We start from the raw sequence: 14741 nt of genomic DNA, 5'->3' as shown, positions 1-14741 counted from the left end.
CCGCCCCTAGATCGAGAAGTAAGTTCAAAAATCGGAGGCAAATAATAAGGTAACTAAAATGTTTATAAACATTTTCCTTAACAATATTTTGTGCATGATAGGTGAGTACCAGGATGCCAAAAAATTATAGACGAAACTAATAAAGCTTCACAAAGAACCCCTTATCGACACACAAGGAGGATGTGCCCAAGAAGGGATGCTCGTCAACACAAGAGGAATCAATGGTTGAGAGGTGCTCGACATTTGAGATGGAAGATGAAGAAACTTCTACCTCAAGGATTGAGGAGGAGGATAGACCATCGATAATAGAATAAGAGGAAACCTCAACATCCGTAGCTGATAAGCAGGAAGCACATGTCAACCCCACTCTAAAAGGTATAAAATTTTAATTAATAAAAATAAAGATGATATTTATATGAGAGGACACTATAAAAGTAAATATCCTAAACTAACAAAAAAAAAGAAAGTTCAAGCGGCACCCAAGGAAAATAAGAAACCAAAGGAAGCTAAACCCATGATACGAAAGGAAAATGAGCACATTGTGTACTTTTCTCGTGCAACCAATGAGAACACTATTGGAATCAATGTCTAAGGAGAGGTGCCCAAGTAAAGACAAGGGAGAATTCTCAAACTTAGGAAAAAATTTTAAGGTATCATTTTATGATGAAATTTCCTTATGTGAAGCACGCTAGAAATAAGTTTTATAAATTTAGTGTTATTATCATGAAAATACAAAGTATGATAAATCTAAAGATAAATTTAGATAATATCTAGAACTTTTTACCTAAGGATAGGAAGATAAAGAGAGATCTAGGCAAGAACCCTAAGAAAACTACACATGAAATTAAGAATTGAAGATTTATGTCTTGTTGACTTAAGAGGATAAAAATAAAAACTGTGAAAAAATTTTCATAGTGGAAAACTTTCCCCTATTTGCTTCATAAAAAGGCATGAATTATTTTCCTTTCTTTTGTTAACCAAATGGATAAATGGATTTATGAATCCATCCGTGGCTCATTTTTTATATTTTTTAATCTATTCAAATCGGACGAAAAGAAATTTCCACCTTCTCAACTCCTATGTCAATTAAATTTCCCAAACCCAACTCAAAAATCAACTTAGACCTCGTATGACAATGGTTGATGACCCGCGCCACACGGTCAACGACCTTGCTCGAGTAGCTTGGCACAGTTAGTGACCCCCACTATCGGCAACCCCGTGCACAAGGTCACCTCTCATGGTCGCTATACATGGCTCCACACGCGCTAGGTCACCTCGCACTGTTGCTGCCGATGGCCTCGCATGCACGAGGTCTCCTTGCATATAACCCCTTTCCATTGAGATTATTTTTTCTTTTTTCTTTCCTTTCCATCACCTTTCCCTAGGGATTTTTTCCCACAATTAATTCCTTTCCTTCCTTGTTCCCTCTTTTGAAGTAAACATAGGATTAGAGAATGAAAATCAAGTCTTGAGATCAAAACTTAATCAATTGGAGAAGACTCTAAAAATGACAAATGAGATTAGTAGGTCAAAATTACAAAACCTAGGTCTAGGTAGGCAAGAATTATCTAAGGATAAGAAAGATTTAGGTTACAAATAAAAGTCCAAGGTTAGTGTGTCATCCTATCATAGAGTTCCATTTAACTATGGAATAAACTCTAGGCCTAGGAATGGAGTTAAGGTTGTAAGGGAGATCATCCCTAGTATTGACCTTGATGAAACCATAATAACTAAGGCTTCTAAGAAGCCTAGAAGAATCATTAGGAAAGTTTCTAGATAGATTATTCCTAATGAGTATCTAGTACACTCAAAAAGTTTCAATAAGTATTAGTTTCTAAGAGTGTGATCCTTTCACAGTAGATGGGTATAGGGTGTGACAACTTAGATTGGAATAGTAATTAATCCAATCATAGTAAACTTGTTATTTTAGGGTATTTTTAAGGTATAGCGATATCTTGACAATGCAACTTAAATCTTATCTTGGAGGGTTTTAGAACGTGCCAATAAAATTTTGAGTTCTTGAGTTGATCAAAATTGACACAGTATGATAGAATCTAAAGTGTCAAATTTAGAGTTTTTGTATATTCGAGGGAGTTTGTTTGATTATGTCAAATTTTATATTTGGCATAATATTAGATGAAGTGCCTTAGATTGGAGATCTAGATATTTTGTAATTATGCTAACTATGATTAATATATTTGTGATATATGTCATGACATCATGTCATACATGATCTTGCCATGTTAGTCATTTTTTTTAAATTGATACATGTTTTTTTAGAGTGTCGTGTCAAGATCTACATGCATTCAGATGTGATGAATTTATTTTGAAAGTTATGTATTTGACATATATCATGCTCATTTATATGCATTGATTTAATTCCTTATAATTAAAGCAAATGATATTATTTGACATTCTAGGTAGGATGATTAAATTAGAAATGTGTAGACAGATATGTGTAATCCTTTAGTTTAGGAAAGAACCCTAGTACATATCACAAGAACCATAGGATAACTTGTGTGTATTGAGAGATATTAGGTGCAAGTGGAATGTTAGGATGATGAGTTAAATTCAAAGTGATGATTTGATGCATCTAAATGCGCTAAGTTTAACAAAACACATTTTTTTTTGTATTAACCAATTATTGGAAAGCTATTGTACAAGTTATGTACATTTAGCTCATAGATCATGGTTGCAAAATAATTGTGACATAATTGGTACCTGCATTTGGTGTTGCTACAATAAGTCACGACCGGGGTCGATCCCCAGCGTGTGTGCAATACCTTATTGATCACCTGCCCCCTCCCATGTAAAAGGTTACTGTGCTAGGTGAAACCCCTCATGATTTACCTCCCTTCAAGATTGTGTAGGGTAGTTCTAGAAAGGGCCCAGTGTGAGGGTTATCATCTTTTAATGTAATAGTTGAAAAATAATTTTAAAAAATATTTTTAAATTATTTTGATAAATCTTTGTGAAATCTATTTGTTGATAGAAATTATTATTGATAATATTAAAGGCTAATAGTTTCTAACTTTATATCATTCTTTAAAATAAGATATAATTTTTTAGAAAAATATTTTTTTTTTCATGATAGTAGTTGATTTGAGTAATGTTAGTATGCATTTTTTTAGAATTTTTTAAAAATTATAGAATTACTTATGTATTTAGAATTTTAATTTAAAACTATCAATTAAACATCAACTATTTCAAAAAATAGTCCATTATTGTAGTTATGGAGAAGTGTAACAATTGATTGATAGTTATGATTTTGATTGACATACGATTGTTTTAGTCATTTAAACTTATTCTTAATTATTTTAACTATCTTTAACCCTCAATAAATGGAGGTTGATCTATACTACACATACAAGAAGTCCCAAAAATATGAAATCTCTCGCAATAAGAAAATCTCAGATAAATTGAAATATGTGTATCAGTTAACTAATACAATTATCAATATACTAGTTGTTACATTCAACTCAGGTGGAAAAATAATCTCATTTAGATCAAAGTCGATTAGGAGTAGTATCAATATTAAATTAGCTGTGGATAGAATCAGTCAACTAAATGAATACTATTTTTAAGCATAAAATCATAAAATGAGCTAAAAATAAATATAAAAAACTGATGAATCAAATTAGGTAATGTTGAATTTGAGGTGATCGATCCGTCCTATGGAAATTTCCTATTGACCTCCAGGATAAATTAGGAAGTGCTCACGGCGAGTGATTGAAGCTCAGCATTCCTTAGTTGCGAGTTTCATTTAGAGGAAAATCTCTATAAATGCGCTATAGCTAGAATTGGACCGTAAGTATCTGAATGACAACTAGACACTCTTCCATTGCACCCGGGAGCTAAAAATAAACTAAAAATTTTATACATAGTTGATTAATATGCTAGTAATTGAGCGGGGGAACCAACTCTAAAATAAAATCAAATAAAAAAAATTATGATTGAACTTATGAATATCAATTAGCCGGTGTAGTCGATTGATGGGATTGTAACGTTGAAGAAAAGTTACAAGTGAAGTGGTCAAATTTTGACATAGCAAGTGAAGCAATCGACTGAAGGTGTTCAACAGTCAACCGATAAATGTCATCTAGACTCGATCAAAAACTTATAAAAGTTAATTCCAAAGAAGCTTTCATTAGATGGATCTTGGCGTTCTAAGGTGAAAATTATTGTGTTCTAGAGCCTTCAGCTCGGAAAGAAAGAAACAAGTAAGCGAACAAGAACTTCCATTGTTGTAAACATTTTAATATTGCATTGTATTTTTATTATATTTGTGTCTGCTTGTTGTATTGCTTTTGATCAACTCCACCTCCGAAGGGTATCAGAGAAGAAACCAGTAGTACTGCAAGGAGTGATCTACCTTATCAATCATATATCATGGAATAGAAATTGAAAGTTGCAAACCACATAAATCAATGTGTCACTTGTGTTTCTATTTCTTTTTATTGTTTTGAGCTTATTTTTATCTATTCTACTATGTAAATTCATTTTGTAGACAATAACAAAAGAAATCAACAAGCATCTATTCATCCCCTCTAGTTGCACACATCAGTACTGCAATAACTCCCTTTCATTTTCCTCTCTTTTGATAGTTTTCTTATGTAAACATGAATGACACTCACAAGCAAATGTTACACCATATTAAACAAAGTTGGATATTGTTTGATTGATAATAAGCCCAATTGGCAAGCTCACGCAAAAAAAAAAACAAAATTATAAATAGCTCAGCCTGCTCTTAAACTTTGGAAAACACCTCTTCAATCCTCTAACTCAATAATCTTCACTACAGAAGCATCCCCAACCTTTTGACACACCACAACACGATCATGAGACTTGATCAAACCACAGGCCTTACCATAATCCAGTGCCATCTTCAGAATCGACTCGCTGGTTGCACTGGTTGACTCAGCCTGCAGGAACAAAGGCAAAAGTTGAGTTGTTTGCAAACAAAAAATATGCAGACAAAGCTTGCCAAATAATGCAAATAATTTATTGATATTACCAAATCTCTACAAGCAAAACTACCAATACTTTACGTAGATAAGTACATGGTGTGTTATTGATATTGGCATAACTTGACGGCCCTAACTACCTTTATAATATAGCATGGAGCAAGTTTTATGATCAACTGTCAGACTTGCTACCAGAAGCTAGGAAAAATAAGCTATCAAATTTGTGCAGCCATCTAATAAAGAAATGGAATCCTTAGAAGAAAAATATTCCTCCCTGCAGGTAAAAAGAACTTATCGCGGGAGGAATACCAGTTTGATTATAAGTTTCAGTAGGGGAAAAAAAGCACAATAACATAATTTGTACAAGCTGACTAAAAATACTTACAGGGTGGCGAGGATCAGCAAGCAAGGGAAAAAGGCCTCTGACAATGAGAGATTGTTGAGCCTGCCAACATTTTTCACTTCAATTAGTGTTGAGTTAATTATAGTATTAATAACCAATCATCCATTAAACTAATTAAAGATTTCAAAAGGAAACAACACTGATGTATAAAAAAAGTCATAACTTAATAATAGCAAAGAGAAATAAGATTCCCAGGTATCAGTATAGCCTATCTGAAGGCATAATCTGTATTAATAATTTCTTTTTTAAAAAAAATGAAAAGAAGTCCACTAACTTCGAAGGCACCAATCAAACTCCACTTAAGCTGGTTAGTTTTAAGGCGAGGAATGACCACAGATAGCACTGGCATAGTAGGTCTATACTTAGCGATTAACCTATACAAAACATGATAAACACAAAAAACATTAATGCACTAATGAACACAATGGATAAATGAAGATAAACACAGAATTTTTAACGGAAACAGAACCTTGCAGCTCTTCCAGTTGAAGTGAAACAAAAAATAACTGAAGCCTTAACTTTAATTGCAGCACGTACCTGGGGAAATAATTATTTCAATATAACTTAAGAGATAAGCATACTTCAATGGGTAAACTTTGTTATGACAGGAACAAGAAAGAATAGTTTAGCATACAGCTGATGAAGCAATGGACTCTAGGTGGGTCATTGGTTCTCCAACATATTTCACAGTTTTCTTAAAGAACAGATCCTGGTTGAATACCTTCTCAGCCTGCAAAGTTAAATTTTATGATTACAGAAAAAAAAAATTCAATGAACAGGAAGAAGGCAGCAAGAAAGGCACCGAGTAAATAAACAAACAGAGAAGCTATGATGGATGGAATTATAAGAGGGTCAATTCAAATTATTTGACAAACTAATTCATCAGAAAGCTAGAAAATCTATGTACACAAGAAATAGGGTATTGAAAGTTAGGTGCAAAAAGGAATCTTACAAATAAATTATTTATTAAACAACCAAACAACATAAAGAGATTATAGCACCAACAAAAATGATGAGAATGATAGATAAAAAAATGAAGGAATTTTAATAAGTAGTCAGTAGTGAGACCCTAGATGCCCTCATTTCTCCCAACAGGCCAATGTTGCTCCAAATGGTCTCATTTAACTTTGTATAAAAAAGAATCCATTTCGTTCTACATAATAGTATTTGCTGCTCTCATATAAAGCCAGACTGATTGAAGGAAGAAGAGAAAGATAAGCTGACAGCATCTCTCCAGCATGGTTCCATCCTGGTCCAGCAACTATGTTTGCCAACGTCTTATTTCAAGTGTTTGTTTCAGTCACTGTAGTTTCCTGTTATGTGTGTTAAGTTAGTTATATAAGTGGTACCTATGGTTTTAGCTGATCTGCTTAGCTCAGGCTGCTGGATTAATCAGGTATGTAAACTTTTTTTTACTAATATATATTATGGGTAGGAGTCTCTCTTACCTGTACTCCATTCTTCTAAAAAAACAATAACTTCTTTTGGACATGCCTATTACATGTTCATCATGAAGGCTCATCATATCATTTAGGTGATGAGGATTGAAGATCGGCAATAGGTGGAGAAGGTGGCCCAGCAATAGCTTTGCCAATAGTAACATGAATTTTAATTCCCACTGTAAAAACCAAGATAAGGCTAAATCTATTGTGTAGACCACATTCATGGGTATTGCACTGAAAGCTCCAAGAAGAGAACCAGCGATGCCTTGATTTTCCCATTTCTTGAGAATGTGCCAATCATAAACCTGCCTACTGAGAGTTTCTAGCTGAGAAAGTAGATCAGAAGTTGATCAAATAGATTTGGCTGGTCTTTCCTATGCACCCCTAAATGGGATGTGGATCTAGATGGACCTTGGGATGAAGAAGCAACATATCACAGATGAATCTATGGAATTCTGATCTACTTTCTCAGCTAGAAACTCTCAGTAAGCAAGTTTATGGTTGAGAAATTCTCAAGGAATGGAAGAATGCATTGCTGGTCATCTCTCCTCTTGGAGCTTCCAGTGCAAGAATGTGTTCTACATTATAGATTTAGCCTTATCTTGGTTTTTACAGTGGGAATTAAAATTAGTGTTACTATTGGCAGAGCTATTGCTGGGCCACCTTCTCCACCTATCGCTGATCTTCAATCCTCATCACCTAAATGACATGATGAGCCATCAACACCCAGCCATGCCCTCTATCATACCTCAACTTTGCATTGTCCTTTGCTCCACATTTCCCTCCCTTGGTGGCATGCCAAAGTCACACCTTGCTAACAAACTACCAACTAACGACGTTGCTCCCAGGGGTTGCATTCCAACAAAGAATCACTCTAACAATACTGGCATCTTTTGTGAGAGCTGCCCTTCAAGACAGTCGCTACATCTCAGTGTTCTTCTACCACAATAAGTAGTATTTTGGAGCTCAACAGCTCTCCTCCCTCATTCGTCTATTTCCAAGCTTTTGACCCTATTTAAATGGATGCTCAATATTGTCAAGTGGATCCTCATAATGAACCCAACCAACTCTTGTTGTGGTCATGGGTGTGATTAAGTCAACATCCAATAGTTGCATGACAGATAATTCAGCTACTACTTGCAGATGCCACACTTACAACAATGTTTTGTCTCACATAGGAGTGGTGTCTCTCACTGACAAAGTGCAAGAATATTTTAATATTCTTCAAGTGGTAGACTCTCCATTCTCGAACATACTAAGGAAAAAAAGAAAATTAATGCTTGTACATTGTTAGAGGCTGAGAGGAAAATTGATGTTTGAGGAGGTGAGTCACAATTTATTGCACTTGTCATCAACTATCTCCATTAGTGAACAAGAAGTAATTTGACTCAAGATTCATGTGACTGGAAGGTGTACACTTGCTCTGATATGCGCTTAGTTCTTGATCTCAATGTCATAGTGGATGTCATCTTGGTCAAGGGGCAGCGGTCTCCAATTGAATATAATAACATTAAACTACAATTAGAAGTTTTCAAACTTGCTATGGATTTTCATTTAAAAATTAATTGCATGGATTTTCATTTAAAAATTAATTGCATGGATTTTCATTTAAAAATTAATTGCTGTGATTTGGTGTTGCTTCAGGAAACTAAATAAGAGCAATATCACTCACAGGGCATGACTGCTCGAGGTGGTTCAATGTGATGAATTTCCATTGATTTTCTTGATAATTCTGGAAGAAAGACACTTCTTATTGGATAATTTTTATGAGGTCATGGCATATTGGTGAGAGTCGAGAAGGGATTCTTGTACCAACACTTCGGCTAGCCACATCTACTCAAAGGAAGATTGAAATTGTTATCAACTACAAAGTGCATTATGCTATCAAAGTGACTCCTTGACAAGGATTGAAGCCTATTTGAAAGGTTCACCATCTCCCCATTCTATTAAAGAGGCTCAATGAGCATTTCGGACAGCAGCGCAGTTCAGCTGCAGCCTATGCATTTTTTAGGCTCAGGAGGGAGATCAAGGCATGGTTAACTGTTGTATGGAAGTCATAGCTTATGCCGAAGCACCAATTCACATTATGGCTCCTTGTGAATGGTTGGCTACGCACCAAAGACAGATTACCGTATGTAGAAAACAAAATCTGTCCGCTTTGCCAATGGATAAATCACTGGACCATACCTACTTCAGATGCATTGTAAGGAAGGCTCTTTGGGACAAGGTCAGAGCCTAGCTACACATCAGGTAAGATTTAGACACGTCCAAGCGGATGTTGAAGGTTTTCCATTGAAGATTCCGAGGTGATTGCACTTTGACCAAAGCTCGGTATTTAGGCATGTCTTGTATGATTTACTTACTTTGGCAAGTGGGGAGTAGATGTCTCTACAAGGGTGATGCCGCCAACATAGAGAAGATATTTCGAAAGATACAAACACATGTTAGACGCCTAAATTTTCCGCCTTTTAGGCGTCTAACACGTACACTTTACCTTCATCCAAAAAACAAAAAAAGAGGCTCAATAAGTTCTCTTGGACTCAATATTATTTTGGGAAAGGCAAGACACAAGCACTAGTGAGCCAAGGTCCATTAGGATCAAGGAGATTATATTGTTATGTATTTTCACAATACTGCTAATGGAAAAAAGAAAAAAATCTATTTTATGATTAGCCCATAAGTGAAAGGAACCCCAAGGATGAGCTATAACCTAATTTCTCTGGTCACTTCGAGGTTGGCAACACAATAATCTATTGCAAGTGCAATCCTCTCTTTCTCAAATCAAGGTTAATTACTAGCTAAGTAAGTGACACTCAATATCTAAGGTGGAAACTCTCTCTCTCTCATTAAAAAACTAGGAAGCTAAAAGACCAAAACTAGATGATTTTAATGTTGAATTTGTTGGTGCAATCCACCCATAGTAGCTTAACCATTTTATGTTTTGATATTTGAACAATATGTTAGGCATAAGTTTGAGATGATAAGTAGGTCAAGATTAGTCAAATATTCGACATTGGATAAAGTTCAAGTGGGTCAGAGAGATTAGACACTTAGCAATTGAGAAGTCCAATAAGTGTTGGCTAATAGCTGTTGGCAATGGAAAGTCCAACAAGGAAGTTGACAAATGAAGAAGTTCAACCATTCTTGGCAGTGGAAGTCCATGTAGGTCGACGAGGACTAGATGCTTGACAGTGGAAGTCCTACTAAGTTAAAGAATATTAGACAGAATAAGACAAGTAGGTCTAGAAGGATTGGATGTATAGGGTCATAGAAGCCCAAGCAGGTCAAAGACGACTAAATGCTTAGAAAATGAAGAAGTTTTAGAGGAGTAAACTTTAACCAAGAAATGAAGTTTCTGTAGCATGAGGTGACTTCTTGGCAAATAAGTCTAGAAGAGATGGAATCTCTTGGCATAGAAAGTCCTTGTTGGTTGAGGTCAACCGAATAATAGAAAAAGATAAAGTCTAGTAAATAGAGATTGAGTTGTACTAAACAAAAAAGAAAGTCTCAAAGACATGTGATCTCTTGGAACGACACAAATTCAGTCTTGGTATAGGTCGAATCAGAGTGTCAATCATGACCGATGTAGAGAAGCAGTCAACTAATGAACCTGAAACTACAAAGTTGTGGTACGATTGAATTCAGAGTTACAACAATCGACTGATATGCAGTCAACTGATGGAAATTCAAAGTTGCACCACCTCTTGCTGTGCCAACAGAACACAATTTGAGCTACTTCATATCTTTAATGATTTCTAAGGTAAAGTCCAGCTAAGCTATTTGAATTACTTTTATATCTCATTGGTGCCAAATTTAAGGGGGGCACTCGAGGCCCAAGGCACTTGAGCATATCCTCATCAGGTTTTATCAAAGTTTTTGTACATGCACCTATAGGAGATGATTTCATTTCTAACTAGGAATCATCAGTTGCTTTTATCTAAGGTCGCAATAGCTTTGGAAACTACATCGTGTGAGTGAAGCATTACGATAACAAAAGTGAATTTAGAGAAGGCATTTGAGAATGTCCATTGGAGATCTCTTATTCATGTGCTTGAGCTCTATAGTATTATCTCAATTGCGATAGTTCTTTTCAATGGAAAAGTTCAACAATGGTTTCCCTATAAGTAGGGACAAAATTAGGGTAACCCCTTATCCCCAAACCACTTCATTTACTTTCGGATGCTTTCAATTGGATATTATAGAGAGGGAACTCCTTGGGCATGTAGACAAAGTTGCAAGATAGTACTCTATGCTAGGTGTGCAGATGCTACAGTATGTGGACGACGACACCTTTCTCTATTCAAAAGCTGATCATACAGCCTCAAGGAACTGAACTTACTGATACCATCTATCAATCTCTTCAGTGAGCTCTGGATCAATCATTCAAAATCTTTTTTCTTTAAATTTAGCATAGCCCCTTGTAAAAGAGAGGATTTAGCTTGAAGCTTCAAGTGCCAACTTAAACCTCTTCCCATTGATTGCCTAGATTTTCAGTTGGGACTCAAGAAACCTAAGCATAAACTTTGAGACAGGATTCTTTCTAGGGTCTCTTGCCAGGTTGCACTCTAGCAAAAAGGACCTCATATCTATTAATGATTGGCTCACTTTATTGAATTGCAACGTCACTTCGTCAATTTTGTACCCACCTAAAGTCTACTAGACGCAGACTTGGGTGCTTAAAAAGGTTAATCATGATAGACAGGAGTATTTTGGACATCTCACTCCACTCAATTACCAAACATCTTCCCTCTTGGGACTTCAAATACTGTCCCACTTACATTGGAGGCCCTGGGGTCTTATCATATGTTACTACAATGAAGCGCTGCTTTGTAGATAGTGGTTTATTTGGGTTGCCTCCATATCTCCCCTGGTGCATGATTGTTTACACATTCTACTTCTCCTGTGGTTGGTTGCAGACCATTTCAGAACAAACTCGCTCCTTTTCTTAGCATTCTATCTGGAAATTTTGAGACTTTTCCCAATTGAGTATCAGATTCGAGATAATGCACTCATGCCTCGCTTTGCTTTAGCATGATGAATGGCTTGAAATCTTGTCCTGAGTACTGTACTCCTAAATGTATTTGACTATTTTCACGAGAAGGATGCTCTTGGAGAAACTTACTTGTTCCAGACCTACATTGGTATAAGTTTTGTACTAGCTGATCTCCAATAGCAGCTTTGTGTAGTTTAACAGTGGAGATTCCTTCAAGGTGCATCTGCTAATTGCTTCTGGCAGTGGACAAATTTTCAGCAGTCCTTGGTAAGTCTGATTGTAATGAACTATAATTTTGAGCTCTTGGATGCCTATTAGAATCAAAATTCTAGATTAGTTTGTGATACATAACAAGAAAAATAAGAAGATTCAACTGGCCCGGGGAGGAATGATCTTGCTTGATTATATATTATTATGTATTGTGCATTGATGATGGCTATGAACACGATGAAAATTGTGTACATCTCTTTATTTTTGGCAAGGTGGTGATGGAAGGTTGGAAACTATTGAAGGAGGTCTTCCTCACTTACAAGAAGGAACCATTCACTTTGGAGAATTGGGAAGACTGGACTGGGCATCTATCAAAGTCAATCTGTTGGACTGTAACTACCTCTGCCCTAGCTTGGATGCACACTGTTTGCATAGCCCAGTGTGAAGCTTTTTTTGGAGCCATGGTACTAAGTCAAACTTGCACTGAGACAAGCTATTAAGTTGACATTGAAAGCCTGTCAGCCATTATTTTAGAGATACGACTTCAAGCATGTATCAACTCAGTTCTCACTGCTATGGATTTGCATAATGGCCAGCAGAGATTCTTTGGACTAGAAGCGGTTTACTGCTGAAGTTAGCTGGTTCATGTTTTGTTTCCTCTGTGGCTCAGTGAACCTTCAGAGGATGAGGAATTATTAAGCACAGCTCATGATTAGCTCACTGGTATACCACTCCAATCATGCAATTGGCATGATTAACTCCTAACTATTCTGCTACATTTTTCCTCAGAAGAAGCTCAGGAACTGTAGAGCTCCATTACCAACCTAACATGCACGAATAAACCATATACAATAAGTTGTCTGAAGTAAGGTCAATGCATACACAACTGCAAGTCCGTCACATCCATGAAAATGATGATTGGGTATGTGATTTCAGATTGTCCTAACTTAGTTTCTTCTTAGTCTGCCATTAATAACAATACAGAATTCCCTATATAAGAAACAATATGTGAAATGCTCACCTCATAGCAGATTCTACCAACGGTTGAGATAGTCTCAACAGGGTACAATCCTCGAAGGGTTTCAGCACCCAAAAGTATTGCATCACTTCCTGGAAAGAATCAAATTTCTTTCATCAAAATTTCTTGATAATCTTCATAAAATAAATCAATAAATGCATGCAGCCTCGAGCTTGGCTCAAAATGCTGCTCAAAGCCATGAACAAAACTAAGAATAATTTCCTAAGAAATAGAATGTACCATCAAGAATTGCATTAGCCACATCAGTTGCTTCTGCACGAGTTGGTCTCAGGTTGTCAGTCATGCTGTCAACCACACGAGTAACAACTGCTGGCTTGCCAGCCATGTTACACTTATATACAGCTGCCTTTTGGAACAGAAATACCTGCAAATAAATCTCCTACCATAAGATTCCACACAGTTTATTTCTCCGTTTGCTCAATGAACTGTAGACTAACAATGAGATCTTGTAACAATAACCAAGGAAAAGGATATGATCCTTCAATTTGTATGCATGCATTTCTTTATGAAATTAATGGGATATAGCTAACTACCACCTGAAGTGGTGAATTTTTCCAAATTTCACTCAAAGTAATGTGGTATAAGAAGGCACCCTAACACACCAATAATAGAGAAGAAAATTCAAAATCTACTATGATGTGTACCAGTGTCCCGCCTGCTCGTCAGCAGGTGGAACGAGATGTTTCACCCATCAACCCAATACAGCACAAGATTTTAAACCATGTCCAAGGAAGTATTTAATAAGAGCAAACATCCATAACAATGGAAGACATTTCTACCCAATTAAAATCCCGACCTTTTAGATTATACTGAACTATATGGCAAGAAAAGAGAATCAAATGTGTCATCTATCATCAAATATCTTTCTATAAACTTTTATATCTAAGTTTTAAAGATAGTTTGACTGTTTCGAATATTATGATATCGACTGACTCAAGAAGATTCTACCTTCTCTTTTGGGATATGGGGAACTACCTTCAAACATGGTATTGGTGAATCGATGAAGGAATCCAACATCATCAATACCCTCTGAGTTAAAGGATGTTTATTTTATTTACACTACCCCTTCATTGACTTGTTAAGGTTGGATCGAGCATTCATATTTGATTTATTTTCATCACCACCACCTTCAATGACTCGGTAAAGTCTCCTTCGCTTTTGGAAACACTAAAAACTTGATCCAAACTTGCCACAAACACTCAAAAACTAAGGTGCTACTCAAACACCAACTGAGAACCGAGATGCTATTATAACACATTTTTACTTCCAACTCGGGAGGGAATCTAACATCATCCCTCCTTCAAAAAGTGTAACTAGCAAAAAAATAGGCAATTTTTCTTTAAAAAGGAGCTTTATAATTAGTTGACTCCACCAAACAAAAGCAAAAAGGGGCACATCTTCTAGTCAACAAGCACAAGACTTCCATCCATATGACAAATGATAGGAATGTTTAGGCTAAGTGAAGTCTAGCTAATCTTCCCACAATCTATTTGAGTTGTGAAGTCCATTCCATTCATACTTTCAAGTCTTCAAGCTATAGTTTATACTTACGAAAAATAAGTAACGTAAGATTTTAGTTTATCGTAAAAGTAACAAATTTTTCAGTATATATTAGAAAAATACAAATTTCTATATTTGCTTTCATCTTTTTCAAAAGATATTACAATTTATCTCAAATATTTCATATGTT

General features: G+C 35.8%; 1 protein-coding gene across 1 annotated transcript in view; it reads right to left on the bottom strand.

Moving 5' to 3' along the window:
* Nucleotides 1–4516: 4516 nt before the first annotated feature.
* Nucleotides 4517–14741, bottom strand: part of LOC121998215 (pyruvate kinase 1, cytosolic-like) — a 32867-nt gene continuing 22642 nt past the window's right edge. The window contains exons 10-16 of the mRNA XM_042553011.1: nt 13271–13415; nt 13034–13122; nt 6002–6097; nt 5837–5904; nt 5642–5741; nt 5350–5409; nt 4517–4922 (exon numbers count right to left, since the gene is read on the bottom strand). Of these exons, the coding sequence (XP_042408945.1) occupies nt 4770–4922; nt 5350–5409; nt 5642–5741; nt 5837–5904; nt 6002–6097; nt 13034–13122; nt 13271–13415 (711 nt within the window). The 3' untranslated portion in view covers nt 4517–4769. The remainder of the gene's footprint in view (nt 4923–5349; nt 5410–5641; nt 5742–5836; nt 5905–6001; nt 6098–13033; nt 13123–13270; nt 13416–14741) is intronic.

This window comes from Zingiber officinale, chromosome 6A (assembly GCF_018446385.1).
Source record: "Zingiber officinale cultivar Zhangliang chromosome 6A, Zo_v1.1, whole genome shotgun sequence".
NCBI lineage: Eukaryota > Viridiplantae > Streptophyta > Magnoliopsida > Zingiberales > Zingiberaceae > Zingiber > Zingiber officinale.
The sequence above is the reverse complement of the archived record's forward strand: the minus strand, read 5'-3'. Positions and strand labels throughout refer to the sequence as shown.